General features: G+C 33.4%; 1 protein-coding gene across 1 annotated transcript; it reads left to right on the forward strand.

Moving 5' to 3' along the window:
• The first annotated feature begins 2011 nt into the window (after nucleotides 1-2011).
• Nucleotides 2012-18817, forward strand: LOC125862286 (coatomer subunit beta'-2-like). The gene is made up of 27 exons (XM_049542321.1): nucleotides 2012-2031; nucleotides 2118-2245; nucleotides 2506-2526; nucleotides 2633-2694; nucleotides 3058-3112; nucleotides 7690-7726; nucleotides 7838-8163; nucleotides 8260-8391; nucleotides 8475-8623; nucleotides 10821-10889; nucleotides 11412-11562; nucleotides 11656-11721; nucleotides 12385-12573; nucleotides 12907-13047; nucleotides 13153-13227; nucleotides 13332-13508; nucleotides 13605-13696; nucleotides 13779-13895; nucleotides 14117-14231; nucleotides 14354-14425; nucleotides 15127-15323; nucleotides 15400-15493; nucleotides 16021-16127; nucleotides 16444-16570; nucleotides 16839-17097; nucleotides 17662-17731; nucleotides 18594-18817. The coding sequence occupies exons 2-25, from the start codon at nucleotides 2243-2245 to the stop codon at nucleotides 17052-17054; spliced, it is 2790 nt and encodes a 929-aa protein (XP_049398278.1). The 5' UTR covers nucleotides 2012-2031; nucleotides 2118-2242; the 3' UTR covers nucleotides 17055-17097; nucleotides 17662-17731; nucleotides 18594-18817.
• Nucleotides 18818-27762: the final 8945 nt, after the last annotated feature.

Consider the following 27762-nt stretch of genomic DNA (forward strand, 5'->3'; position numbering starts at 1 on the left):
GGATTTGGAGATGGTGACATGTCATGGCTATTTGATAGGTTTCTAAGTGTTGAAGATGAAGACTTGGTGAGTCCTCATATATTCGAGGACAATACCCCATATGTTCTTTTATGTCTTTTTAGTATTGTTTAAGTTGTGTATGGGATTGGTCCCGAATTTTGTACTCTAAAGTATTAGATGGTTTTGAGACATCATGTATAAAGTTTAGAAAGTCTTCCGCTTGCTATTATTTTTATTTTTTTTTTGAAATGTTTTCTTGGTAAAGAAAGTTTTTAATTCCTTATGGTTTTTAGTGTCTATGCGATGAATGAATGCTAAGAGGCTTGTATTAGACCTCTTCGAGGTCGAGTACGCCGGTTTCGACTAGGGGGTGATCCCGGGTCGTGACAATAAATCATGATAATTGACAACATAAAATATGTTTTGAAAAAAATACAAAAAATTTCACTGATTTTTGAAGTGAATCTATCGTAAAAATACTATAAATCATGATAATTGACAACATCAAATATTTCAAAAATAAATACATATGAAAAAATTCGATTGATTCTTCAAATTAATCTATCGTTACAAATTATGTATAAAATATAATAAATTGTGATAATTGATAACTTAAAATATTTATTAAAAAACAGAAAAAATTAAATTGACTGCTTCTTAAAATTAATCTACCAATGTCACATAAAATGAGACAAAAGTAGTAATATGTATTATTTAATGTGAAATTATTGAAAACTACGTAAAATGTATTGTAAATCTTAACAATTAACAACATTTGATTGACTCTTGAAATTTTATCTATGCTACATACATTGAGACAAACAGAGTAATATATATTAACTATTTAAAATTACGTACAACCTTATTGCTTTCTGTAGGCTTCGAATTATCGTGGTCATTTTTTAGGCTTACACAAGTTTTGTACATTTTCTATTTTATTTTTTAAAATATTATAAATCGCAATAATTAATAATTTAAAATATTTTAAAAAATATATTAAAAATTGAGTTGGTTTTGGGAATTTTATTTATACTATATAAAATGGGACAAAGGAAGCAACATATATCATTTACAAATGACTTAAAAAACATTAAAATTTACAATAATTACCAAATTAAAATATTTAAAAGCTATATAATAAAATAGGTTCACTTTCGGAATTCTATCAGACTCACATATATTGGGATAGAAAAAATAACACATATCATTTTAAAATTATCAAAAAAGTATTATAAATAATAATAATTAACAACTTAAAATATCTAAAAGACATTTTAAAAGGGTTAATTTTGTAATTTTATCCATATCACATAAATTAGGACAAAGTGACCAGTAATGTAGTTTATTTGAAAGTTACATAAAAATATTATAAATTACAATAATTAATAACTTAAAACATTTTTTAAAAAAATATGAAAATTTGGATGACTCTCCAAATTTTATTTGTGTCACATAAATTGAGACAACAAAAATAACATATATTGGGTCCATTTTAATTTATTTGTCTTATTTTTTTTGTGTTTTTTATTTTTAAAAATTGCGTAAAAATACTATAAATCATGATAATTGACAACATAAAATATGTTTTCAAAAAAATACAAAAAATTCCACTGATTCTTGAAGTGCATCTATCATAAAAATACTATAAATCATGATAATTGACAACATAAAATATTTCAAAAATGTTGTATGTGGGTAGTCTTATTATGCCTTAAATAGTGTCAAAGAAAGTACGAGTTTGTGATAAAAAAACTTATTTTTTTATCCACGCAAACAATCACTTCAAAAACTCCGTTATTACCCGTAAAACATACCATTTATATTATTGGGCCCATGCATAGCACGGGCACCATTATCTAGTATATATATACACATATATATAATAAAATATTACTAGTAAATTATAGTAATTTAAATTGTCAAATGTGAAATAAATTTTATTTGTCAAGAGTAAATAAAAGTAAAAATAAAAAGGTTGAACATTTGGTGTGGGGCTTGTGGAGTAATAGTATCATCTTCATACAATCTCTCATTTTGCCATTTTATTACACAGAGGTTCCGCTGTTAGATGAGCAAAACACATCTACTGATTTTTCTACCTTGCTTTCGATCTCCATTTCAAGTTGGAAGAGATCTCTTCGCCGTTAACTGGAATTTCCCCTCACTCACTCTGATCTCTAGGGCTTCTTCATTCACGAATCTCTGATTCACTCAATTCATCCACAAAGTTCCGTTTACGAAAATGGTGAGTTTTTCTAGTTTCAAGCAATTTGTAATGACTTTTGCGTTCTCGGATCTGATTCAATCCGATCCGGTTATGTCTTCCGCTCGAATTTTTGCATATTGTTCGAGTATTTGTAAATTATTAAGTTTGCACCAATTGTTATGAAGATTCATGATTCGTTTAGGGTTTTTAGTTTGTTTGAGATCTAGTATGTTGTGATTACTAACTTAATTTCACTTGCTGCATTGTGCTATTGCCCAATCTGGAACTCGAAATGACAGCCTCTGAGGTTGGAGATTAAGGTATGTAGCATTGTTCAAATTCGAATAATACTGGTTGTTTTGTATGTGGTATTTTTTTTTTTGTTGGTATGTACTTACATTATGCTGACTTTTGTTATTGGATCAGAGAAAACTTGCTCAAAGATCGGAAAGGGTAAAGTCAGTGGATCTACATCCTTCCGAGCCATGGTAATTGAACTTCCATTTTATGAAATTATATCAATTTGTTTTCTGATGCAATATCTATGCTTGCTTTCTAGTTTTAAAATGTTATATATTGGAATGGCTGGGCCCTATTAGAGAGAAATGGATATAGAGAATTCATGTAGCTGATGCCAAATAGTCGTGAGTTGAGGTAGCTGATTGAATTGTTTATTGGAGGGATATGTTTCTAGGAAAAGAAAAAAATTTAACTTTTGTTTATATTTTGGAGTGGGAGATAAAGTGGGGGTGAGCTTAGTACGATGTTGAGTTTGCTTGATTAAGACGAGCTGTTTATTTTATCATTAATTTTAGCTCTCTGCAGCTCATTCTTTTTCTTCCTTCTTGCAGGATATTGGCAAGTTTGTATTCAGGGACTGTATGCATCTGGAACTACCAGACCCAGGTACTGAAAATTGTGTTGTTTTCTAGTAAGTTTGAATTCTTGAATCTTCTGAGAGACGTGTGACATTCTCATAGAATGCCATAGAGATAGGACATTCCAAAATAGAATGCGTGTAACGCTATATGACTAGAGGGCTTATCTTATATGGCCTTGGACCAAATTTTCATATACAAATGTGGAGACCTACGATTGCTGGTCTGATGGTAGCTTAATTCAGGCCACGCATAAATGAACACGTCATGGAACGTGACCACTAGACTTTTTGTGTTGGTTGTGTGTTGATTCTTCAATGTGTTAATATGTTTACATAGCAGACTTAGGTTGGGAGGATTGGATGGAAGTATAGAAAGACGATCTGCAAACTTATTTATCAAAAAAAACAGATGATATGCAAACTTTTTTGATGCTCAATAAAGAGTTTTTAATGAAAGAAAAAACATTAAGTTAGTGCCAAAATATAGTTACAAGATGTGCAAGTTTCCAGTTATATCTAACATAGCATCCACATCCTATATATAGTCTAGGTTGCACCAAAAAGCTACCATGGACATTGCGCTAAGCTTATGGTTAATCTTTTTTTTTTTTGATTAGGAACTTATGGTTAATCTTAAAAAGTTCTATGGTTCCTTTTGGTCCTAACTGCCCACAAATTCACCAAATGGCCTCGGGGATAGTATTCCGGACTTGTTGAGTTCTCTTATTCAGTCCATCTTTGTTCCAGAACTTCAGAAGCTCTCAAGTGGTGTGTAGGGGTGTGCAAAAACCGAACCGACCGATAAACCGAACCGAAAGAAGTGTTATTGGTTTATTGGGATAACGGTTATTTAATGGTTTTACAAAAAAAAATTATTGGGTTATCGGTTCGTTATTGGTTTTTAATATTGGGTTATTGGGTTAACCGATAACCCATTAAGAATATAATAATTTACTATTTTAAATTTTAGTTATACATATATATAATATATTAAAAAAATATTAATTATAATTAGTAGTATATTAGACTAAAAATATAAAACCCTATGCAATAATTAACACTACTTAACAATTAACTCTCCTCTCTACTTTTAGTTATTTAACCTTTAGGTTTTACTTTTTAGTATTACTTATTTACTTTAGTTAGTTTATAATTGACTAATATTAGCTTTTGCACGATTGTAAATATCTGCAATTTGATTAACGTCAAGAATTCAAATTGTGTGTGTGTTTTTTTTTTTAAAATAACGTAAGAACTTCATTTAGTTACCATAAGCATGGCCTCATTTGCTACTGTTTTGACTTTTGTCTATGATTTGGTTTTATTTGATTCTCTTTATTGCATAAAGGGGACCTCGTTTTATATATATTATGGTGATCGAAAATTAACCAAGTCTTTGTTGTGATGACTAAAATACAACAAGTTGGTCCTTCTTGTCCCGTTTGGAATGATTATTTTGATGTATGCGTATCGCGTCAAATTATTGGATAAGTCATATATTTGTTTTGAAAGCATTTTCTTATTGGTTAAACCGAAAACCGAATCGTTAAAGACCTAAAATCGATAAACCGATAACAAATATCTTATTGGTTTGGTTATCGGTTTAGCATATTTAAAAACTGAAAATCGATAAACCGAACCGATAATACTTATAATCGAACCGAACCAACCGATACACACCCCTAGTGGTGTGTGGCCTGGTCTCAGTATGGCTTAAACATGCACCACTGTTGGCGAGTCACCTTGCAGTGCCAAATATATGACTAGTATCTTTTTGATGTTCTTCGCTTATAGGGCATCTCTCTTCACAGCTGACACCCTCTTCTCTAAGGATTAGTTTGAGTGAGGCCGATTTCCCTAGCTACTAACCAAGAAAAACTGTAAACCTTTAGAAGGGCTTTGCTGTGCCAAGTCTTCTTCCATGGTCAGCAATCTGTGTTAGCTTTTGAGAACATCATCTCCATCTGTTTGGCTCCCCCATTTAATGGAATGACACTGATGTTGGTTTAGAACAATGTTGTTAGCCTTAAGTTATGTTCTTCGAATTTTCCTGTCATTAATGTTTCTTCTAAGAGAAAGGTCCCATCCTTGAGTACTATAATATCAACAATTTCAGCATTGTGGAGAGTAGAAATGATGTGAATGATTTTCTCAATAAAAAAGAAACGGAAAAGGGTCAAAATTGCCCCTGAACTATGCGAAATAGACCACTTATACCCTTCATTACATTTTGGGATCAAAAATACCCCCGCAGTTATCCCAAGAGACCACAAATACCCTCAAGAGTTAACACCCCAATTTTTTAGTGATGTGGCAAGCCACATGGGACTAATCCCTCCACCTAAGCATTGCCAACTAAGATTCACTACAAAAGAACTTGACTTTTAGTGGCAACAAAGTCGCCACAAAATCCCAAAATATTGCCACTAAAGGTTATGAGTAATTTTTAGTAGCGACTAAGGCTCCAACAACCATTCGCTAGTAAAACCTATTTTTTCAACAAAAAAATATGACAATTAATTTTCGATTGCGACCTAATTTTCTAAAATAAATAACTTGCAATATCCATATTAAAAACATCCAATATTATTACGAAAAATAATCAAAATTACTTCTCGATTCAAATCTCCTACTATATATATATAATGCATCATTGTACATTTTATACATTTACATATGACATAAAAATAAAACATATAGTGTCTTCAAACTCCTACTTGATCGATATCATATTTAGTGTTTTAAAAACAATGAAGAAAAAAACACAAAATTAGAATTTAATGTTAAAAACTTTTAGTGACGATTTTTTGGGCTTTTGTGGCGACTGTTGTTGCCGCTAAAGGTCTAGTTCTTTTGTAGTGAATCTTAGTTGGCAATGCTTAGATGGAGGGATTAGTCCCATGTGGCTTGCCACACCACTAAAAAATTGGGGTGTTAACTCTTGAGGGTATTTGTGGTCTCCTGGGATAAGTGCGGGGGTATTTTTGATCCCAAAATGTAACGGAGGGTATAAGTGGTCTATTTCGCATAGTTCAGGGGCAATTTTGACCCTTTTCCGAAAAAGAAATTAAATGCTATTCTTGTAAGGGTAAGTATCCCAACCAACTTTTCTTCCCAAATTAGATTTTCTTTTCATGTTAACGATGTGTCCAAGGCAGCTTGCGTGCACCTTGACTATTCAACCTATCACTAATGTCAATGGCACGCTTAAGCCCTGAGCGAGGCACAAAACAACACTTTGCCTTTCTTAGGCAGCGTTTTAGTGTCGTCATCAAGGTTTTAAGACATACTTTTTCTTGCCAATCAGCGTAACCCTGAAGAAGCGACAATAAACAAACTATGTTTCACCACTAGCACGGGTACCTAATAACTCTATCCATCAAGACTTAGGTAGATGGGAAAAAATCAGCTAGTGTTTTTTGTCTCTGCTGGAATCTGATCCTTGGTTGACAAGGTTTGCACCCAGACCACTAGGCCATGCCCGTGTGCTGATTTTCTATCATTTCCTAGTAAAAACTATAGTTTGCTACAAAATTTGTCCAATGTGTTACCATAAAACAGTGCCATGTGGTGAACTTGAGACTCTGGTACACCAAGAATCCAAAGTAAATTTTCGTATCAACAATTTCTCCAAAGTGCTTTACCTTATCTTATTAAAAAGTAGTTTCTTTTGAAATGTGTTTTCCTCCTTGTTGAACACTTGAACTTCCAATGCCATTTCATCTAATGACTTCCATTATGGTGTTTCAAATTCATAATTCCAAGACCACCAAAATTTTGGTCAAATTAACATTTTTCCACTTAACAAAAGCAAATTTATTTTGTTTGTGTTGCATTCCAATGAAAATATCTTCTCAATTTTTCATGCACTTTAAGATAGAGCCAGGGGTAGGAAAGAGTGACGTGGTGTAAGTGTGGAAAGCATCTAGAACATGGTTAATTACAGTATTTCTGTCACTTCCAATTTGACCACTTCTTTCCCATCCACTTGAAACCCCCATTCCAAATAGCTGTAAAGCTATGTTTTCCCCCAAGAGGCAAACCCAGATACTTCGTGGGGAGGGAGCCAATATTGGGATGCAAGATACGAGCAAGTTGTTGACTATTAGGAATCTGGTTATCCTGGAAGAGTTACTTATAGATGTGAAAATGATTATGGCTTTAATGCTTGTTGTTTACTTCGAAAAGGTAAGTTTACTAGTGAACTCAAGTCACTTTGATTTATTCTTTACCTGTGCGGCCTTTTGGCTCTCTAGCCGTTACCTTTTCTTCCTTTACCTGCTTTGCATTCTTCAGGTAACATCTTGTTTTAGCCACAATGGAGGACCAACAAGTTAGATTATTAACATTAGTATGAAAAGTGTTCCTTAGTATTGTATCTGAAATCGATAATGGCTCTCACAGGAGTTCATAATTTTAAAATGAAGTGTTCATGTTCTTTGAATCATCGCAGATGCTACTATTCTTTGCTTATTTGCAAATCTAACTTCTTCGGTTAGTTAAGATGAAAAAGACATTGCATCTGCACTTTGAGTACTGAAAAAAAAATGCGTTTAATAGCATTGTTGACAAGAATGTTGATGGATAATTCATTTTGATGCAGACAATGGCTAAATCATTCGAAGTTACTGAATTACCAGGTTAGTTTGTGGTATCCAAATGGTCTCTTTTGAGTCAGGATTTGCCCGAGCAACCTTTTGCTTTACTTAAGGTTTGCAGTATTTTTATACACCTAAGTTATTGTTTTGCAGTTAGGTCAGCGAAGTTTATACCACGCAAGCAATGGGTTGTTGCTGGTGCCGATGACATGTTTATTCGTGTTTACAATTACAATACCATGGATAAAGTCAAAGTATTCGAGGCACACACAGATTATATTAGGTGTGTGGCTGTCCATCCTACTCTACCATATGTGCTGTCATCATCTGATGACATGCTAATAAAGCTCTGGGATTGGGAGAAGGGATGGTTATGCACTCAAATATTTGAAGGTCATTCCCATTATGTGATGCAAGTCACCTTTAATCCGAAAGACACCAATACTTTTGCTAGTGCATCTCTTGATCGGACTATAAAGGTAAGTGTTTTTTCGCTTCCTCATCTCATTCCGTTCTTCCTCCAAGAAATTGGTTAACATATTCATTCAAGTCATTCACCTATGTAACATTTTTAGATTTGGAACCTTGGCTCTCCTGATCCAAATTTCACGCTGGATGCTCATCTTAAAGGGGTTAATTGTGTAGACTATTTCACCGGGGGTGATAAACCTTATCTAATTACTGGTTCTGATGATCACACTGCTAAGGTTTGCCAGTCTTTATTTGTTCCCATGTTCCATTCTTATTGTTTAGGATTTGAATTATTTATGTATTGTTATCCATGAAACAGGTGTGGGACTATCAGACAAAAAGTTGTGTTCAGACTCTTGAAGGCCACACCCACAATGTCTCTGCTGTATGTTTTCATCCCGAGCTTCCGATTATAATTACAGGTTCTGAAGATGGTACTGTTCGTATATGGCACTCAACCACTTATAGGTAATGGCCGGATTACCTAATTATCTCAGCTTAGCTCAAAATTTTTGTATCAATGACAAAAGATTGGGTTTGCTTATTTTTGAAAAATGACTGTTTCTAGGAAGTTGTCTTATACTTGTTGGTTTCCGTTACCTTCGAGAAGACACTAAGGGGTCATTTGGTAGGGTGTATAAGAATAGTGTTGAATTTGGTGTATGACACTTGCAATGCTGATATTAGTTATGCTTGTGTTAGTTTTGTTGAGATTATTTCTTATGCAACATTTGGTTTGGTGTCTTAAAAGTGACATACATTGCATAATTTCTAAAAAAAATACTTGTTTACAAAAATACCCTCCACAAATACGGTGTAAAGGATGTGGAAAATATTTTGATGGGTAATTGTATCTTTAATCATGCTAATGCATGCACTAAAATCCCTTGCTTTACTAATGCAATATTTTTTCTAATGTTCTCTACCAAATGACCCCTGATTGCTCTACATGTATATGTACATATTTTTTTTTGAGAAAAATGTATATGTACATATTTTAACCATTTTTTAAAAAGGAAAATCCTTTTTCTATTATTGTTTGGAGTTGTTTAAATCAGTTGCACCAGGTAAGTAGAAGGCTGTGTGAATTTTCATATTGATTTACATTTGACGACCAATATAAAGTAAGTGATAAGTCATACTTTATCTGTTAAGGCTGTGCCTTCACCACTGAAATCTTGTTACAGTTTTCAAGCTGCATGAAGTGTCTATTTACCATTCCCTTTGTCCAAATTGGACGCCTATCTTAGCATCCCCATTTCTTTAATAGAATTATGATCATTTTCCTATAAAGAACTATTTGCACCAAATTAGTAATACAAGAGTTACATGTGACCCCTTTTCAGCTTTTAACGCAGCCTTTTTCTCTTTTCAATTCCTTAAAACAAAGTCTGGGGTGAATCAAACAGCAGCCTGAGATGGTACAGAAACTTCTCGTTTCTCATCATCCTTTCTTTTTTACTTTCACTCTTTTATTTCATTTCTTGGTTCTCACTTGTATTCATATATTTTTTTTTTTGATAACCGAGAAATCCGTTTGTGACCCGCCCTTCGGACCAATCACAACCTTCTAAACTCGGTGGATAATGGGCCCGCCCCTCTACCCTTCTCCACTTAAATACCGGGATTCGCTTTGCATGGTGTGGGACTTGAACCTGCAACCTAAGCCACAAATCCTCCACCTTTTGCCACTTGAGCTAGGCCTTGGGGGCTTGTATTCATATATTGAAAAGGACTTTGAGTGTAATTGGTCCATATGGATTCTCTCTTCGGGGCATGGTCATCATAATCGTGCTTTCTCTTCCAGACTTCAATGGTATTTTCATGTCCTTGTTACCTGGAGGAACTTCTTTTCGTTGTGGGGTTTGGACTTTGGACTGAGAGATTAATGGTATCCTTCCCCAGACTTTTTGTGTCATACAAACATAATCTATCATATGGTGTTGGATTTACACATCTTTGTACCATAGCTGGACCTTGCTTTATGAGATACTTTTGAGCAAAATCAGTTGGTGCATTGAAACGTTTTCGAAGTCCTCTTTTCTGTTGTACGCTATACCTGAAGTAGGTTTCCCGTTTTCCTATCCACAGACTGAAGCTTAGCATCTTGTGGTAAAATTAACGTAGTGCCAATTTCGTGATGTTACTTTTTCACTTTCAGTTTCTTGGGGGCGAAAATGATTGGTTAACCTTAAAAGTTGTTACATTCCACAATTTCTCTAAGAAGCTGAACTTCTATTTGAGTGAAAAATTTCTATAACTTGAACCCAAGGGTGTGGCCTAGCGGTCAAAGAAGTGTGTTTAGAACATGAGGTCTCAGGTTCAAATTCTAGTAGAGACAAAATAAAATAAAATAGGTGATTCTTCCCATTTGTCCTATAGTTGGTGGACAAAGTTTTACTTGGTATATGTTGCTGGTGGGAGGTGACAAATATCTTGTGTAAGTAGTCGAGGTGTGTGAAAGCTGGCCCAGAAGCCACAATTATCAAAATAAGAACTTTCTATCACTTAAAACAGGGTATTTCTTCTTTTGGTGACTGTGTTCTCGAAATGATGAGTCAATTGGTTTTGTATGCATTCTTGTTATTCTGACTCCTTACATTCTCTTTTAAGTCGTTTGTGCTTGAGTTGCTGATCCTTTTTGTTTGTTGGCATCTTCATGTAGACTTGAGAACACTTTGAATTATGGTCTTGAAAGAGTATGGGCAATTGGTTACATGAGAAGTTCAAGGAGGTGAGTGTTTTCAATTAATTTATAGCGGTATTTGTTCTCTTTGGAAGTCCGAACATTTGCTTGTAACTTCAATTTTCTTTTCAATTAGTTTGCTTGTTCATAGCTAGAAAAGTTTTTCTGGACGAGGAAATAGGGAAAGGTCATTATTAGCTGCGTCCTAACAAATTGATAAAATATCTGCGACTAAGGAAAAATTGTCGAAAAAAGAATTAGATTGTCATATTAGTTGTGTTCTTTGTGCACCCAAGGGTGTGTCCTAGTGGTTAATGAAGTGGGGTGAGAACCATGAGGTCTCAGGTTCAAATCCCAACAGATGCAAAATACTAGGTGATTTCTTCCATCTGTCCAAGTGTTGGTGGACAGAGTTAACCGGTACCTGTGTTGGTGGGAGGTAGCAGGTACTCGGTGGAATTAGTCTAGGTGCGTGCAAGTTGGCTCGGGCACCAAGTTATTATTTTCTTTTGGGTTCTTTGTATTTCTTTAGTTCTAGTTGCAGTTATGATGATTGTGCTACATGTACAGGGTTGTAATTGGTTATGATGAGGGAACCATCATGGTGAAACTTGGTCGAGAAGTACCTGTTGCCAGTATGGATAACAGTGGAAAAGTTATTTGGGCTAAGCACAATGAAGTTCAGACTGTTAACATCAAGAGTGTAGGGGCAGATTATGAGGTATGACATCACACTGCCTCTACTTTTGCCCACCTGATTGTTCTTACTGCCTCAGTAGTGTTATATGAATTCTGTGTCTGCTTTATCTTTCAGGTTGCTGATGGAGAAAGACTGCCTTTGGCTGTCAAGGAATTGGGATCCTGTGACCTCTACCCACAAGTGAGTTTGATTACTGAATATGCATATTGGTGTAATCTTGTATAATCGGTTTTGTAACAAGTGAATTAGGGCTATCAAAAAATAAGACAAGTGAATTAGATCGGTCCCCAGTGAAAGCCTGTTGCTATTACTCTATTAGTTAAACGAGCTGTCCATATATTTGAAACCATACGCACCATTTGAACTTTGTATGTAAGATGGGTGATTAATCTTTATTGACAGGGTTCCGAAAAGTTGTTCTTTTTATATTCCTTATAGTTCGTTTGCTTTCAGTTTTAATAACTTGAAGAATTCATTGTAATATTCTTGGGCTTTCATGCAACCAAAGTTATGGCTTAGTGGTCAATGAAGTGGTTGAGAACCATGAGGTCACAGGTTCAAATCCCAATGGAGACAAAAACATTTAGTTGATTTCTTCCCATCTGTCCAAGCCTTGGTGGACATAGTTGTGGTGGTGTGAGGTAGCAGGTACCCCATGGAATTAGTCGAGGCGTGCACAAACTGGCCTGAACACCACATTTATAAAAAAAATCTTGTTTAGTAGTTTAAAGAGTATGAATATAATATAGTAGTTGGCATTTTCTGTCTTTTTCAATTGGGTTAGCACTAGAAGATTGACTACTGAAGTTCATTTACTGAAAATCTTGCACTTCCTGTTCACAGAATTTGAAGCATAATCCAAATGGAAGGTTTGTGGTTGTTTGTGGAGATGGAGAATATATCATATATACTGCTCTGGCTTGGAGAAACAGGTCGTTTGGCTCAGCTCTGGAATTTGTTTGGTCTTCGGATGGAGAATATGCTGTGAGGGAAAGTACTTCAAAGATCAAGATTTTCAGCAAAAGTTTCCAGGTCCAAATTTGTCCTTCCAAACACCTTTTGCAATTGTATTATGATTTGCATTAGCTGTCATTTGATTTATCTTATGATGCATTGCTTCAAATATTCGAATCCGATACCCCCAGCCCCCAGCCCATCTCCGCGCTTTCTGCTATAAACCCTTTACTTTTAATGAATTACATCTAAGCTTGAGAAGTAAGTTACTAGTTCACCTCGTGCAATAAGTTAAATAAACTTTAAAATGCAATTGCTTTCTCTTTATCTTGAAGCTGAAGCAAACAAGTTGTAGTTAGTTTATTTCTTCAAATTCTGACCCAAAAGTAAATTATGATGAATATCTTTCAGGAGAAGAAGAGCATCCGACCTACTTTCTCTGCTGAGCGCATTTATGGGGGTACTTTATTGGCAATGTGCTCAAATGATTTCATTTGTTTCTATGATTGGGCTGAGTGCAGGTTGATACGGAGAATTGATGTTAATGTCAAAGTAAGATATATAAAGCTTTACCTCAATATAGTGTAGAGTGGTGCTTTACTCTTTTAGCTGGTAGTTCTAATTTTCTGCTGTTTTCTTTTGCTTCAACTTCTTCAGAATCTATACTGGGCCGACAGTGGTGATCTGGTGGCAATTGCAAGTGATACATCGTTCTACATACTTAAGTATAATGTAAGAGCTCTCTTTCACTAATTTTAAAGTTCATGTGTTAAAGTTTTTTCTTCCGTGCATTATTGTATTAACAATCCCCCTACTGTTTGATGATAAACGTGCAGCAAGATGTGGTCTCTGCCCATTTAGATAGTGGAAAATCAGTAGATGAACAAGGTGTTGAAGAAGCTTTTGAACTTCTTAATGAGATCAATGAACGGGTCAGGACTGGGATTTGGGTTGGGGATTGCTTTATTTACAATAATTCTTCCTGGAGACTTAACTATTGTGTTGGTGGTGAGGTATGATAGATCCTCTGTACTGCTCCTCTCGGCAATTATATTTGCAAAACATCTTTTCTCATGCTGAGTTAGGGACATACTTTTTGTTAATTTTAGGTGACCACAATGTTTCACCTTGATCGGCCCATGTACCTACTGGGATATCTTGCTAATCAGAGCAGGGTTTTCCTGATTGACAAGGAGTTTAAGTGAGTAAGCTTGTGTGAGCTTTTAACAAGGGAAACCAAAAATTGTTTTAATAGATACATAAACTCATCTCCTTTCCTGTAGTGTTGTGGGATATACTTTACTCCTTGGCTTGATTGAGTACAAGACACTTGTGATGCGTGGTGACTGGGACAGAGCAAATGAGGTCTTACCATCAATTCCTAAGGAGCATCACAACAGGTATTTTACCTGTTTAAGTCTTTCAACATGGTTGTAAAATGTGATCAACTGCATTTTTAAAATTAGAGATGCCGATGCTGTAATTTTATGTTGTAAAAATGTTTAAAGGTTGTGCTGTACTGGTTCTATAATAAGTTGTGTTGATTACAACGAGTTTGTATATCTTGATTTTTGTCTACTATATAGTTACCTGATGTTTATTGAATGATTTTTCCTACCAGCGTTGCTCATTTCTTGGAATCACGCGGAATGATAGAGGAAGCATTAGAAGTTGCTACAGACCCTGACTACAGATTTGAACTAGCTATACAGCTAGGTAAATTAGAGATCGCAAAGGTGAGGGCTAATAACTAGTGAAATGTGGTTTTCCTCAGCACCTCTATTTTTATTTTTTTTAAAGAATTATTAGTGTGAAAAAAAACTGTATGTTGTTAAAATTTGTGGTTCTATGTATGCAGGATATTGCCGTAGTGGCACAGAGTGAGTCCAAATGGAAGCAGTTGGGTGACCTAGCCATGTCTAGTGGAAGGGTAACTGTTACTTATTGCCCCTTGATCCAATTTTTTTGGTGAAGTAATTATGTGCTGAATTTTTAAAGAGAAAACATGTAGAAGTTAAGTGCTAAGCTTTCTTCCTTACATTCAAGTGAACTTTAGTATCCAAAAATTTCTCTGTGGAAAACTTTTGATTCAGAAAATAGCTAACCCAATAGCAGATTCCGCAGCTGCCACTTGCTTTTTCTGTTGCCGAAGAAATTTATACACAATATGCTTCACGATGATGAACTGGCTGTTGTGGTTGCTACCCGATTAACACTTCTCTTTCTCTTGGTTGATGGAAGTAGCAGAGTCAAGTATATCACTCTGTATAGGATAATAGTTGATACTCTGTTGTCCTGTCATCTATTAAAGTTTTTCCCTCTGTTTCTGTTTGTAGTCGATTAGTGTTTGTCTGTTTATATCTTTTACATGTCAAAAGAAATGTTGGAGAATCCTGAGTATTTGAATTAAACAAGGTTGGGGTGGAGTGAAATGGATTTAGAGAACTCATATCGCCAACCTAACTAGCGTACAATGGAGTTATGCTATTGTTCTTCTTGTTGTGAAGTAGCAGAAGGTGCTTTGGAGTTTATTTCTGCAGCATCCTAGTAATGTTTCTTTTGCAAAATGCATGTGCGTATTAACTTCTCATCATATTTTCATAACTGCTGCTGTTTTACTATGTTTTGTAGCTTGAGATGGCAGAGGAGTGTTTGAAGCATGCAAATGACTTGAGTGGTTTGTTGCTACTCTATTCTTCTCTTGGAGATGCTGAAGGAATAACTCTACTAGCTTCTTTTGCCAAAGAGCACGGGAAAAACAATGTTGCATTCCTTTGCATGTTCATGTTGGGTAAAGTGGAGGAGTGCATTCAGCTGTTGGTTGACAGGTACCTTTTCTCATAATCCTGCATATATGTATATTTTTCATATTGTAATGATTTCCATGTGGTATTATGTTTGCAGCAATCGGATACCTGAGGCTGCATTTATGGCAAGATCTTATCTGCCTAGTAAGGTTCCCGAAATAGTTTCAATTTGGAGAAAGGACCTCAGTAAGGTCAGTGATCTTCCTTTTTGTGTTTGCTTTTCTGTGTACTTTCTGCACTGTGGAAAGTTTTTTTCCAGAGCTGGCTTATTCTGTAGGTTAGCAGTCACCTGGATTTTCAACTTTAATGTAGGGGGTATGAAGCTTCTTGACCATTAAGCAAATGGTGCAAAGAAACTTCAAGCCTCTGTACTTTTTAATGGGGCTCTTTTACACCTGTGGTAGCGAGTTGTCGAACAAATCCAGACATTGTACTGTTTTTTTTCTTTCACTCCTGTGCTATCTATTTGAAATGATGTGTGCCACAAGCATTTTTCTTAAGTTTTGGAAAGGCCAATGGCCTGAATGTACACTCCCTCCCAGATGCAGATTATTTTAACCGAAGGATTTGACCTTAAGTCTGAAATTGGTAAAGGTTGATTGTTAATGAAAATTCCATGTTTAGTGTTCAGACTTCATACTGTTTGAGACTGCCAATTGTTCTCCACGGCCATAAGCACAAGATCTTTGACCTTGTTTTGCATTAATTATGCATGCAGGTTAACCAGAAAGCAGCAGAAGCTTTGGCTGACCCTGAAGAATATCCTAACCTGTTTGAGCACTGGCAAATTGCACACGCTGTTGAAGCTAGAGTTGCGGAGGAAAGGTAATCAGTACACATCTCTTTCTTTTTTCCATGCATCTTGTTATGTTCCCTTCTCTACCTGCCAGTGTCATTTTCAAAATAATAATGCTTTGGTTGAACCTGCTTTGGTTTATGGAAGTTCCTCATTTTTTCCCTAGTGTTTCACACTGGCTACTCAATTTGTTGCTCGTTTCTTTCTTGCTTGGAGTATGAACTCAAAAGGGATGTGTTCTAATTCCAATATGTATGGTCTGTTGAAAGATTAACTTCTGTATTAACAAACAATTTCACTGGGAAAATTTGGTACCAATTTGGTTGCTTTCCTTATTTTATGTAGGGGTGTCTATCCACCAGCGGCAGATTATGGAAATTATGCTGGTAGACCAACTACTAACCTTGTAGAAGCTTTCAGCAACTTGAGAATGGATGAAGAACCACATGAAAATGGAGAGTTGGATCATGAGGTATAAGATGGACATGTTTCTAATTTTTTTGCTTATGAGAATTGTTTTTTTTTTACTTTAAAAAAGTTTGTTTTCTTTACATGTGATCATTTTCTTAAATAAGAAGTAAAAGAAAAGCCATCTGCTTTTTACATAGCTAGGTTTACGTGAAGTTGATAATTGTTCCCCTTTTTATAAAAAAGTTAATAGTTTGATTATTTTTTATTAAACCTATCTTTGATAAAAAGTAATCAGTTAGTGATTGTTTCCCTTGGTTTAACTGGTTCAGGCTGCAGAACTGAATGGTGATGAGGTGCTAGAACGGGGTGAAGATGACCTTCAACAGGAGGGCCAAGAAGAACGGGGTGAAGATGACCTTCAACAAGAGGGCCAAGAAGAGGCTGTTGTGGTGGATGCCGACTCTACTGATGGTGCAGTACTCGTTAATGGAAATGAGGGTGATGAAGAGTATGGTACGAATACTGAAGGAAAACCGTCAGCCTAAAAGCAATTGGTTGGGTTGGTGTGAAATCCTAGTTTTGTTGCTGGTGATAAATTGAATTTCCTTTAGTTGCTAAATTTCACTTTCATAGATTCCAAATTCGTCTCTTTTCTTTTATGGTTCTTTTATTTTCATCTTCTGTCATTACGCCTGCAAAATAGTAAAACAATTGACCCTAGATTGAAACATTTTAAACAATCATCTCAATACCCACCTGTCTTCAGGGAGGGGAGAAAACAATATAGCGCATCTGTGTAAGACAAATGTAGCGTTTTGTGTTTGTTTTTCCGTGTGGGAAGCTTTATACAATTGTTTTTCTCATCAAGCTTTCTTGGGTATCTGACTCAAATAGTCATCTCTACTCTTGATATCCTTGTGTCATTTGAGCTTGAAATGTTGCTACAAGTGGTTAAGATTTTCATCGTGTTGTGGCTCACCTTAGTCTGCTTTCTGTTATCTTTGCACAAATTAGGTCTGTTGCCTGTGATTCTTCTTCATCTTGTTTTCACGCTTCTCTTAACATAATTGTTTGGTGTATATTTTTTGCTTATTTATGTTGCCATTTTTCGCTTTCTGTCTCTCATACTTTTCTGCTTTGATGCTTTTGCAGTTCTTACACCACCACATCATTAGGTTCAGCCAAGACAGATGGTTACAGTTGTATGTAATCCGTCCTTAAGGTGAGAGTTGAATTGTGCATACACTCCTATTGCAATGTGATTTTTTCCTGGAGAAAGTTCTTAATATGTCTATGTGATAGGGCTCTTCATGTCTCATTTTACTTCCTGACTTTGTCTGTGAAACATTATTATTTTAATTAGCCTGAGGGACCTCCCTTATAAAATTTTCAAAGATGAAATAAGTGTCGAACTTATATTGGCGTTTTCAGCACAAAATGCAGTTAAAGATTTTCTGCAAAGGCACAAATATATACATATATTATACAGCAAGGAAAAACAAACACAATAATTATATTGTCAAAAGAATTAAGAAGTATATATATGTTCTTATACTACAATTTTAATTTTATATTCCTAATCTCTTAAATTTGTTCTTCGATAACATTAATTTTCTGTTAATGCTTTGCTTTACCAGCTAGAGTTAGTGTTTAGTGCTGTCCTCTTTAAAATAGAGCGCATGAATGCTGTGGTGCATGTCATAAGCCTTGGTACCCCCACTAAAGTGTTTTCTAAACTAAATGAAGTGCCCAACATACAACACCTAGTTTTAGGGTCTAAACCTACCTCAAATGCGCCTTCAACAACATTGTTTTGCATATTGTTCGATTAAAATGCTTCCAAATTCTTTGTTCTACTTTCTTGGGATTGATGCAATAAAACAAAGAAAGGCATGTGGTAGTTAAATATTTGGCTGTACAACGTCTATACTTCACCTGGTAGAAGATCAAGTGCAACGGATAATCAGCTTCTCTAAGCGATTGCCTTAATGAAAAGATTGAAAGAAATCTAATATTTCTCTTTTTGCGATCTTTCTTGCACTTTCCTCCTAATTTTACTGATTGTTTTTTGTTTTCATTCAAAGATTCTGCTGCCTTAGAAGGACAGTTGAAGGGACTGGATGTCTGTTCAGCCAGTGTTGTGATTTTGTAGCAATGAGTTCTGTCAGGATGCTGTAGAAAGACATTTGTTTCCAGCTTCGGTTTATAGCTTTAGACACCTCATAGCTTTACATTATTCTTTCAGAGGCGTAAATTTGTACCTTCCAAATTCTTACATACCCTTGTGAATGTAGAAAAACTTATACCATATATAGAGGCGGGAATAGTGCAGAAAGTGTTTTTAACTTCCATCTGTTTTCAATCACCCTTTTTATGAAAATCTGGCTCAAGCAAGAGGGTGGTTCTAAAGAGCTGTCCATACAGTGCTAGAGCACTCACATATTACTCTTGCACTTGGGTTTCAAAATCTGGCTCTCTCCTGGCAATAGGAGAAAGAAGAGAAATCAAATGAGGCTTTACATGCCAGTATTGCTTCGCGACTCTTCCAAAACGAGACCCGGATCAGTGTTGGGCATCTGTACGTATTGCCTCCATGTGTGTGACTATATTAACTCATGGTCACTCGGGAAACACTACCCAATACACTCATGCTAACAATTTGTTAGTTAATATGGGGATATTAGCTACTCATACACAAACAGAACATGTAGAGAGGGAACTCAATTTAAGCAACCATGTACTATTTTAATCCACATGGGCCTCAAATCAAAAGCATTTTATATCGTGATTACGACACGATATCTCATCCTAGGCATTCTTTAGGTCCACCATCAGTTGAGCATTTTTTATTTTGAGGGAAACAGAGCTAGCATTAGTAAACTGCAAGTCCTGCAACAGCTGAGTAATAAGGATATTACACTTTGAACTTGGTACATGTGCCCCAAAATTACACTCCTCCAGGGTCTTCTTGTCAAGAAACTTCTTCTTTGACCCAAATTTCCCTATTCCAAAGGGAACCTCATGTGACAGATTTGAGTGAGCAAAATAGGCTAGACCACGATCATCTCCCATTGGATCCACAACTAGAGCCAGTTGGCGTATAAGAGACGGGCCGCGTCTGGGCAAATGACCATTCTATTCACGCTTCAAACCAATGAGCCAAGAAGCTTAGTTATTCAAGCAGTGTCGTTAATGTTGTTTGTAGAGATATTTCTATTTTTTTTAGTTTTATATATATATATATATAATACTACAATAAAAAAATTTTAACGAAACAGTGTCGATCGATACCCCATGACATACGGTGAGTCCACCCCATGTGTTTAAGCATGTTCTAGCCTGTGTCTGGATATATATGACGTGACCCTTTATTAGGTTTATTAGGGGTTTCAAAAGAATATGAAAAATCCATCGAATTGATCCAACCAAATTGATTTCTGTCATTTTTTCAATAAAATTGTGGACTTTTATTTAAGTGATCGTCCCGAACAATTTGGATGGTCTTTTTAATTTATGAAAAAATCAGAATAATTTTCGAACCGAACCGAATAACCTCATGTAAATATATTTTAATATTAATAATATCTTAAATTTAATATATAAATATATTTTATAACATTTTCAAATATAAAGATAACCTAGGTCCTAGGTCTCTGGCGACTGGACGACTTTGAGTCTTTGCTCTTTAGTTAGCCTTTAATTAATTAGATTTAAAATTAAAAGATACTATAATAGATACTCTATCAAACAATACAATAAAACTTGTGCAAGCAATCTTATTAAATGTTTAATATCAAACAATACGGCAACAATGTTTTACATTCTTGTCTTCTTGTTGAAGACTTGAAGTGCTTCTTCAAGAACATATTTGCGAAAGAAATATTTTAATAATAGTATATTTGAGATGATATTTTAAAAATAAAAAAATGAAAATTAAATGAAATGTACCGATACCGAAGAGAAATCGATATGATTGAGATGGTTTTAAAAAATCTAATTTTGGTTATTCAATATAAAATATCCAAAAAAATTGGAATAATGTAATTTTTTAAAAATAACTGACCGGACCATCCCATTGAGATCTCACCCTTTATGCTTTCTATTACTGATGATTTGAATTTCTTAATTGCCTAGGACACTTGTTTGATGGTTTACTTTCACTAAAAGTACTTGATTGATTAGTTATTCCTCCTAAATTTTTCTATGAATTTCCCACATTTTTCTAGTCTATTTCATTAACCTTTTTATCGAATCATTAAGTACCACATCCTCCACGTCATTATTCATATCAAAATAATAGAAGAATCACAATAGAGGCTTAGGATAGGGAATAAAAGTTAGTACAACCATTTCAGTAATCTTGACCACCACATATCCCCTATAAAATAAGTATTCCACACAAATATTTGAGATATGTGCACAATCAGCTCTCAAAAAAGTTATGACAATTTATATTCAAACGAGCTCTTCCACATTATATACAAGAATTATNTATATTTACTTCAATGACATCAAAAAAAAATTATTACGTCCAAATGCACACTCAAGTGCACGTGATCATGTAAGTAATATAAAATTATGAGTCCAGATATCTTACTCACTAGGATTTCTGATTTAACTACTTACTGAATTATACCAATTCTAATTATTTTTTCAAAAAAATAATATTCAAGGATACAATTATCAATTAACTAAAATAAAAATAATAAATAAATAAATAATGAACAACCAACTAGACGAAGAATAGATTTTATGTTATCGATGAATGAAATTGATCTAGGGCTATGATTCACTTATTGATTCTCTTGGACAAAATGGCACAACATAACACCCTATAGACTAGATTAGCAATAACTAGCCCATTTTTAATTTTTAGCAAGAAAAGCACTTTGTTTTATTTATTTGACATTCAATAGTAATTTTTCTTTATCTTAAAAAATGTATTTTTGTTCTCCTTAATTTTCTCTACACACACGTTTGCTTGCTGTTTTTTTTTTCTTGAAAAGAAAAAAATTATTATTTTATTTTTCCTATTTTATCTCTTTTTTTATTTTGTCAACCGTTTTAAAATAGAGTTCTTCTCTTTTTTGTCTCCTTTTTCTCTTTCTAGAATTCTTTTCATGCGTATATTTGATTCTCTCCCTATTTTTCAATTCTTCTCCTTAATTCTTCTGAAAATCATCTTTTATATATAATCTTGTTCTTGTCCAATTAATTGTTGAATTTCATGATTTGTGAAATTGAAGTTTTTTCAATTTTGTTTTTGCGAAAATTTAGGTTATTCAACCTTTTTCGTTTTCTTTCTAAAATCCTTTTCATATATATATATATATATATATATATATGTTTCTCTTCTAAATTTTCTATAATTCTCCTTAATTCACTCTGTCTATTAGAGCCGTCAAAATGGGCTTAGCCCATGGGGCCGGCCCGACCCAACCCGTTATTGGGGTAGGGTTGGGATAGTATTTTACAAGCCCGTTTAAAACCGGGGCTTATAAGCCCAACCCTTTTAGGCCCTTAGCCCTTGAGGCTTGATCGGGGTCGGGACGGGGTCGGCCCATGGGCCAAATTATTTAATTTTAATTAAAATAAATATTAAAAAAATAAGAATAAAAACTAGAAAGCCTAAATAAGTGTTTGTGGAGTTTTTCTAAGGAGCTTACGTCATGAATTTCTTTATGATTTAGTTTTGAATATAAGACTTGGCTAGTAAACACTATTTATATTATATGTGATAGAATGTTTTATGGCTTGAACAATTAATTAATTTCTTGATTTCATTTAACAAAATACTTTAAGTAATTATGTATTGCTAACTAAAGTTTTAGTCAGAAGTGTTCTTTAGTTTACTAGTTTGTTTTTCAGATATTATTTACTTAAGAGATTTTTTTTTTTTCTTTAATTATTTATTGCTAGATTTTATTTAGAATTATTGAAACAATATTACTATTTGTAACATTGATTTGACATAAAAAAAAAAAAGGGCCGGCCCGCCCCAGCCATTGACCCTTCTGGGGTTGGGCCGGGTTGACCATTTTACAGCCCTTTGAAATGAAAAGCCGGCCCTCCCCAGCCCATCAAATTTTTTGGCCCGTGAGGCTTGGGAGAGGTAGGGTTGGGCTAACCCGTTTTGACAGCTCTACTGTCTATGCAAATTAGATATAACTGTATGTTTATCGATGATCCTTCCAAAAATTTCTTTTAATAAATAATTATGTAGCATTTCTTTCCCCGTTAATTTTAAAATTTTGTGATTTGTGGAACTAATTTTTTTTTTTTTGGCGAAAATTCAGATTATAGTATTTTGAAATTTTTGTTCTCAATCTCATGGGTAAGAAAGATTTTCGTAAGATCCTTGTAAAAAATCAGAATGTTGATTTTGATAAATACAACCCAATGTATACCAATGAATTCTAATCTCAATTTAAATTAAAGTATACAAGTTTATTATGTGAATACAAATCAATGAATACACATATGAATACAAACCAATGTATACATAGTGCAGTTACCGTATACATAAACAAAATCACATGTACAATTATTGAATAAAATTAAATTTATATATGTATCATATAAATCTCATTCTTGTATTCATTATAGTAATATGTATAATTGATGGTAATAATCTTATGTATACAATATAAAGTTTATGTATACATGCTACAATTATTGTATACATCAATAAAATTTACACGTCTATTTTTATTAATAATTTTTTGTGTATACATATATTTTTTTATGTATACATTATGTAATTGCAACTTTAATTATTGTATAATTTATGCATATGTATTATTACAGTTTCTAATAAAATGTCATTTAATATTATTTGATTAAATTATTGTCAATTATGTGATAATTAATACACGTTAGAGCATTAATAATACATTTTTTTTTATCTTTAAAGTAGTCACAATCTTTTAATAAGTTATTTAAAGATTTTAAAAAAATTCATTCCTTAAAAGTTGGTGTAACATTTTTTTAATGGGTTAATTAATATAAATAAATATATATATTTCACTTCTTAAAAGTAGTCAATCGGTTTTTTAATAAACTAATTATTGTTGATTGCTAAAAAAAATTAATTCATAAAATTACAATCAAATATATCTTTATATTTCTGTAAATTGTGTTAATATTTTTTTAAATAGATGGTTAAATAAAGTTGAGTTTGAGAATTTAAAGAAATTGAAAAGCTAACTTCCTTAATTATAGGAGTTAAAAACAAGGAAGAAAAAATAATTCCACATCTCCTTAATTAATGCGGGTTGGTTGCACATGATTAAAAGAAAAAAACTATAAAAGTTGGTTTTATTTCTTTTAGGCTAATACATGCTAAATTTTTTTAGACTATTAATTGTTAATTAATATTGGACTATATGTTACCAATTGTATATAATAATTGTATGTCTGTGTCAATTCCTCAATCTGATTTTATGTTCAATTGATCCACATATTGATTTTTATTGAAGATTTTTATTGTTTTTCTTGATTTTATGAACAGTCAACTAGACAAAGAACAAGATTTTATGTTTCTCTCTGTCTCACGCACACGTACACACTCTTCATTATATTAAATTTGTTTCTTCTTAGTAGTTTATTCTCTGATTATTAGATTTGATGTTATCTTTATTTCAAATTGCTTTCTTATATTTTGTATTCAACAAAATCTTTCATTTGCTTGTCGACTCTTCTGTTTCATTGAAACTTCTTTAAATTTTTTGGAGCAAATTTTAAAAATTACTTTAGAAGATGGCTAAACAATCAAGCTATAGCTGTTTTTATCCCAATAATATGATCAAAAAATCGCGTTGTACATGTTCTCTATCTCATCAATATGTATTCTTGCTCTGACAATATAAATTTGAAAAAATTTGAACAAATATACTTCAACAAAACTCTTTTCTTCATTCTTTTTTTTGTATGAAAATGATTTTTACGTTTGTTACGGTGGAATAAGTGATGGTTATGGTAATTTCTGTTGATAGGAGTGATTGTATGTTAGGCTTAAGTCATCGACAGCCCCTTAAAGTTGTCCGCATATTTCACATAGACACCTCAACTATGACTATTACATATTTAACACCTAAAATGTTCAAAAAGTATACCTATTAAACACTAAATGTTGATGTGGCAAAATAAATGTTTGCCACTTCCGCTGAGCGTGTGAAAAAAATCTTAAATAATGTTGTATTTTTATTTTTTTCAAAAAAAAACTTAATACTTTTTCTTATTTAACTGCCACTTGATATTTAAATAATTAATATTTAAAAAAATATTTTTAAAAGTACTACTAATTCTTAAAACAAACAAACAAAAAAAAGAGCCCCCACCCCACCCCCTTTAAGTCGTCATCTTCATGAAGACCAATGCACTTTTTTTTTCTATTCTATTTCTTTTCAATATTTATTAAAAAATAAAAATTGAATCAGCTAATTGAATTTGGAGGGAAAAAAAAAAACATTAGGCCGAAAAAAGTTAGCCAATCAACGTCCATCTCGGTCACCTTCGAACAAATATTATAATTCAAATTAAAATGTAAATCCACTAAACTTATCAAAAATAATATCAAATTGATTCGATAAAATTAATTTAGGTCCTCTTGATTTCTTGTTGTTATCGATTTCAAGACGATTGACAGACTCTCTTTCTTCATCACTCTTATATCAGTCTCTTTGAATATCTCTCTCTCACGTATTAGGAATAAAAATAATTATATAAGCAATTAGCAAAGAAATTAAATTTTGTCCTTTGAGAAAGAAATCTTGCTAGGAAGAAGATGAATAAGAAAGGGGGTTGGGGTAGGGTTGGACGAAAAATTTATTTGAAATCATTTTCATTCTTTTTTAACATAATATTCTTTTTTTCTATAATTGTTGTGCTCAACACCACATGTTATCTTTTAATTTGTCATTTTGCCACATCACAACAAGTGTATTACATACACTTTATTTTTTTTGTTACTTATTATCAAAAAATATCTAATAGGAACAAGTTTTGAATAGATAAAAGTGTTCAATAAGTACTAGCCTTAGTTGAGGTGTTTAAGTGAATTATGCGGACAATTATAAGGGGCCGCTTGACTTAAGCCGTCAGATATATGTCATGTGTAGGCTTAAGTCATCTCCGGCTCCTTAAAGTTGTCCGCATAATTCAGTTAAACACCTTATCTAAGACTTGTTCCAATTGAACACCTTTATTAGTTAAAATATATACATATTGAACATTTTCTGACAATCAACTAAAAATAGAGAGTGAGTGACATACACTCGCGGATGATGTGGCACAATACCAATAAAAAAAGACATGTGGCATGACCCATAATAACAATTAAAAAAATAAATTAGAAAGAAAAATAAAATAAAACTACTTTTTTTGCCCAAACAAAAAAGAAAAGAAAAAGAACCTTTCTTCTCCATTTCTTCTTTGCCATAGCACTCACCCAACCACATCACCTCCATACACATAGAGTTACCGCCAGCTAAAACCACAAACACTCCGATAATAATCACAATTCCACTTTTTCTCTCTCAATTCACACAAGGATTTTTTTTCCCCACCCATACACCTGCCCCCTCTCCTTTATTCTAAAACCCATCAGCATTGTTGTGCCATTTCTCTAAATCTCACATTTTTTTTTTCAAACGTCAATTCAGATTCGCATATTTCTTTAATTCCTCTACGTTGTGAGTTCTTTAGGATTTTAATTCTTTAACAATTTTAAGAAAACAATTTTAGATTCGTATTAGTCTTGCCGGAAAAATGGTGTTTCACCGAAATTATTTTTGACATAATTTGATTATTATATTTTTGATGAAATTCTCTTCTACAACTCCAAGATAATGACGATGATATTGAGAATGGCGGAATAATGCTAGAAAGAAAGATGGAGTATATGGGGAAGGGGTGTGGCGGGGGATGGTGGCTTAGGAATTTGGCCGGTAAGAATCCAGTTTCTCTTTTAAACAAAAAAATGAAGAAAAAAATGTGGAACCAAAACAAAGTGTAAATCTGTTAAATTGACTGAAAAAGACGAGTGCTCTGAAGAAGACGATTGTTGAAGGGGTATGGGGTTTGTTTTCCTTTTTTTATTAAGAAATTATTGTTGAACTAAATTATTATTAACTTTAGTTATTTAGTTAATGTATCCAGGTTTCAAAAAATTACAAAATTAATTTCAAAAAATTAAAAATAATAATATTGGGATCTATTCACGCGCTCAAGGACAGTGAATTACACTTTTCTTGCCACATAAGTATTTTGTGTTTAATGGGTATATGTTTTGAACAATTTAAGTGTTCAATTGGTACAAGTCCTGATTGAGGTGTCTAAGTGAACTATGCGGATAACTTTAAGGGGCCGCCTATGACTTAAGCCTTGAGTGTATGCCATTGTATTTCATATGTATGTATTGTATGTCTCATGTATCACATACATATGAAATACAATGATAGAAGAAGTTGAGGAAACCATATAAGAGGAAACTCCAGCGAAAAAATAATTTCGATGAAAAAAACTAGCAATGAACATAGTTATTTATTTTTCAAGAGAATTTTGTCGATTTTTTAGTATATGATGTCAGACGGTGACAAAACCACCACTATGGACTGTGAAAAGGAAGTAGCAAGTAATGTCAACGATAAACGGGGTAGGATGAGAACAACTATAAGTAAGGTTTATGCTAAAGAGAAAATAAGGAAAGAAGAAAATCTCCAAAATTCTCAATTTGTTAAATTTATAAGAAGAAAGATAATCTTATAAATTCCTAATTTTGTGAAATTCGTTGAAGTTGTATAGATTTTGTAAAGCTTTTGTTGCTAATTTTTGAAAGTGAAATAGTATTTTTCATTATAGCAAATATGAGTTTATTTCCATATATCTCTGTAATTTTTCTTAAATAGAACGTTTTCTTACTTGACTCAATAATCACATAATATCAACCTTTAATAGCATAAATATTAGTTGTCCACAAGATAAATGTAACAATTTGACTTTAAAAATCAAGTTTCAATGCATTATTTTAGAATTTGAAACTTTGTGTAGGTCATATTTATCCTTAGAGACTTGTTTGAGGGGTTCAAGTTGGGACTCAAAGGGTTTAAGAGCCTGTTTGGATGGGCTTTTAAGCTGGTCAAACTGGCTTAAAAGCCAGTTTTTGACTTATTAGAGTGTTTGGCAATTATCAAAGTGACTTATTTTAAGTAAAAAATAACTTATTTTAAGCCAAAAGCTAAAAGCTAGGGGGGG

Source organism: Solanum stenotomum, chromosome 4 (assembly GCF_019186545.1).
Source record: "Solanum stenotomum isolate F172 chromosome 4, ASM1918654v1, whole genome shotgun sequence".
Classification (NCBI taxonomy): Eukaryota; Viridiplantae; Streptophyta; class Magnoliopsida; order Solanales; family Solanaceae; genus Solanum; species Solanum stenotomum.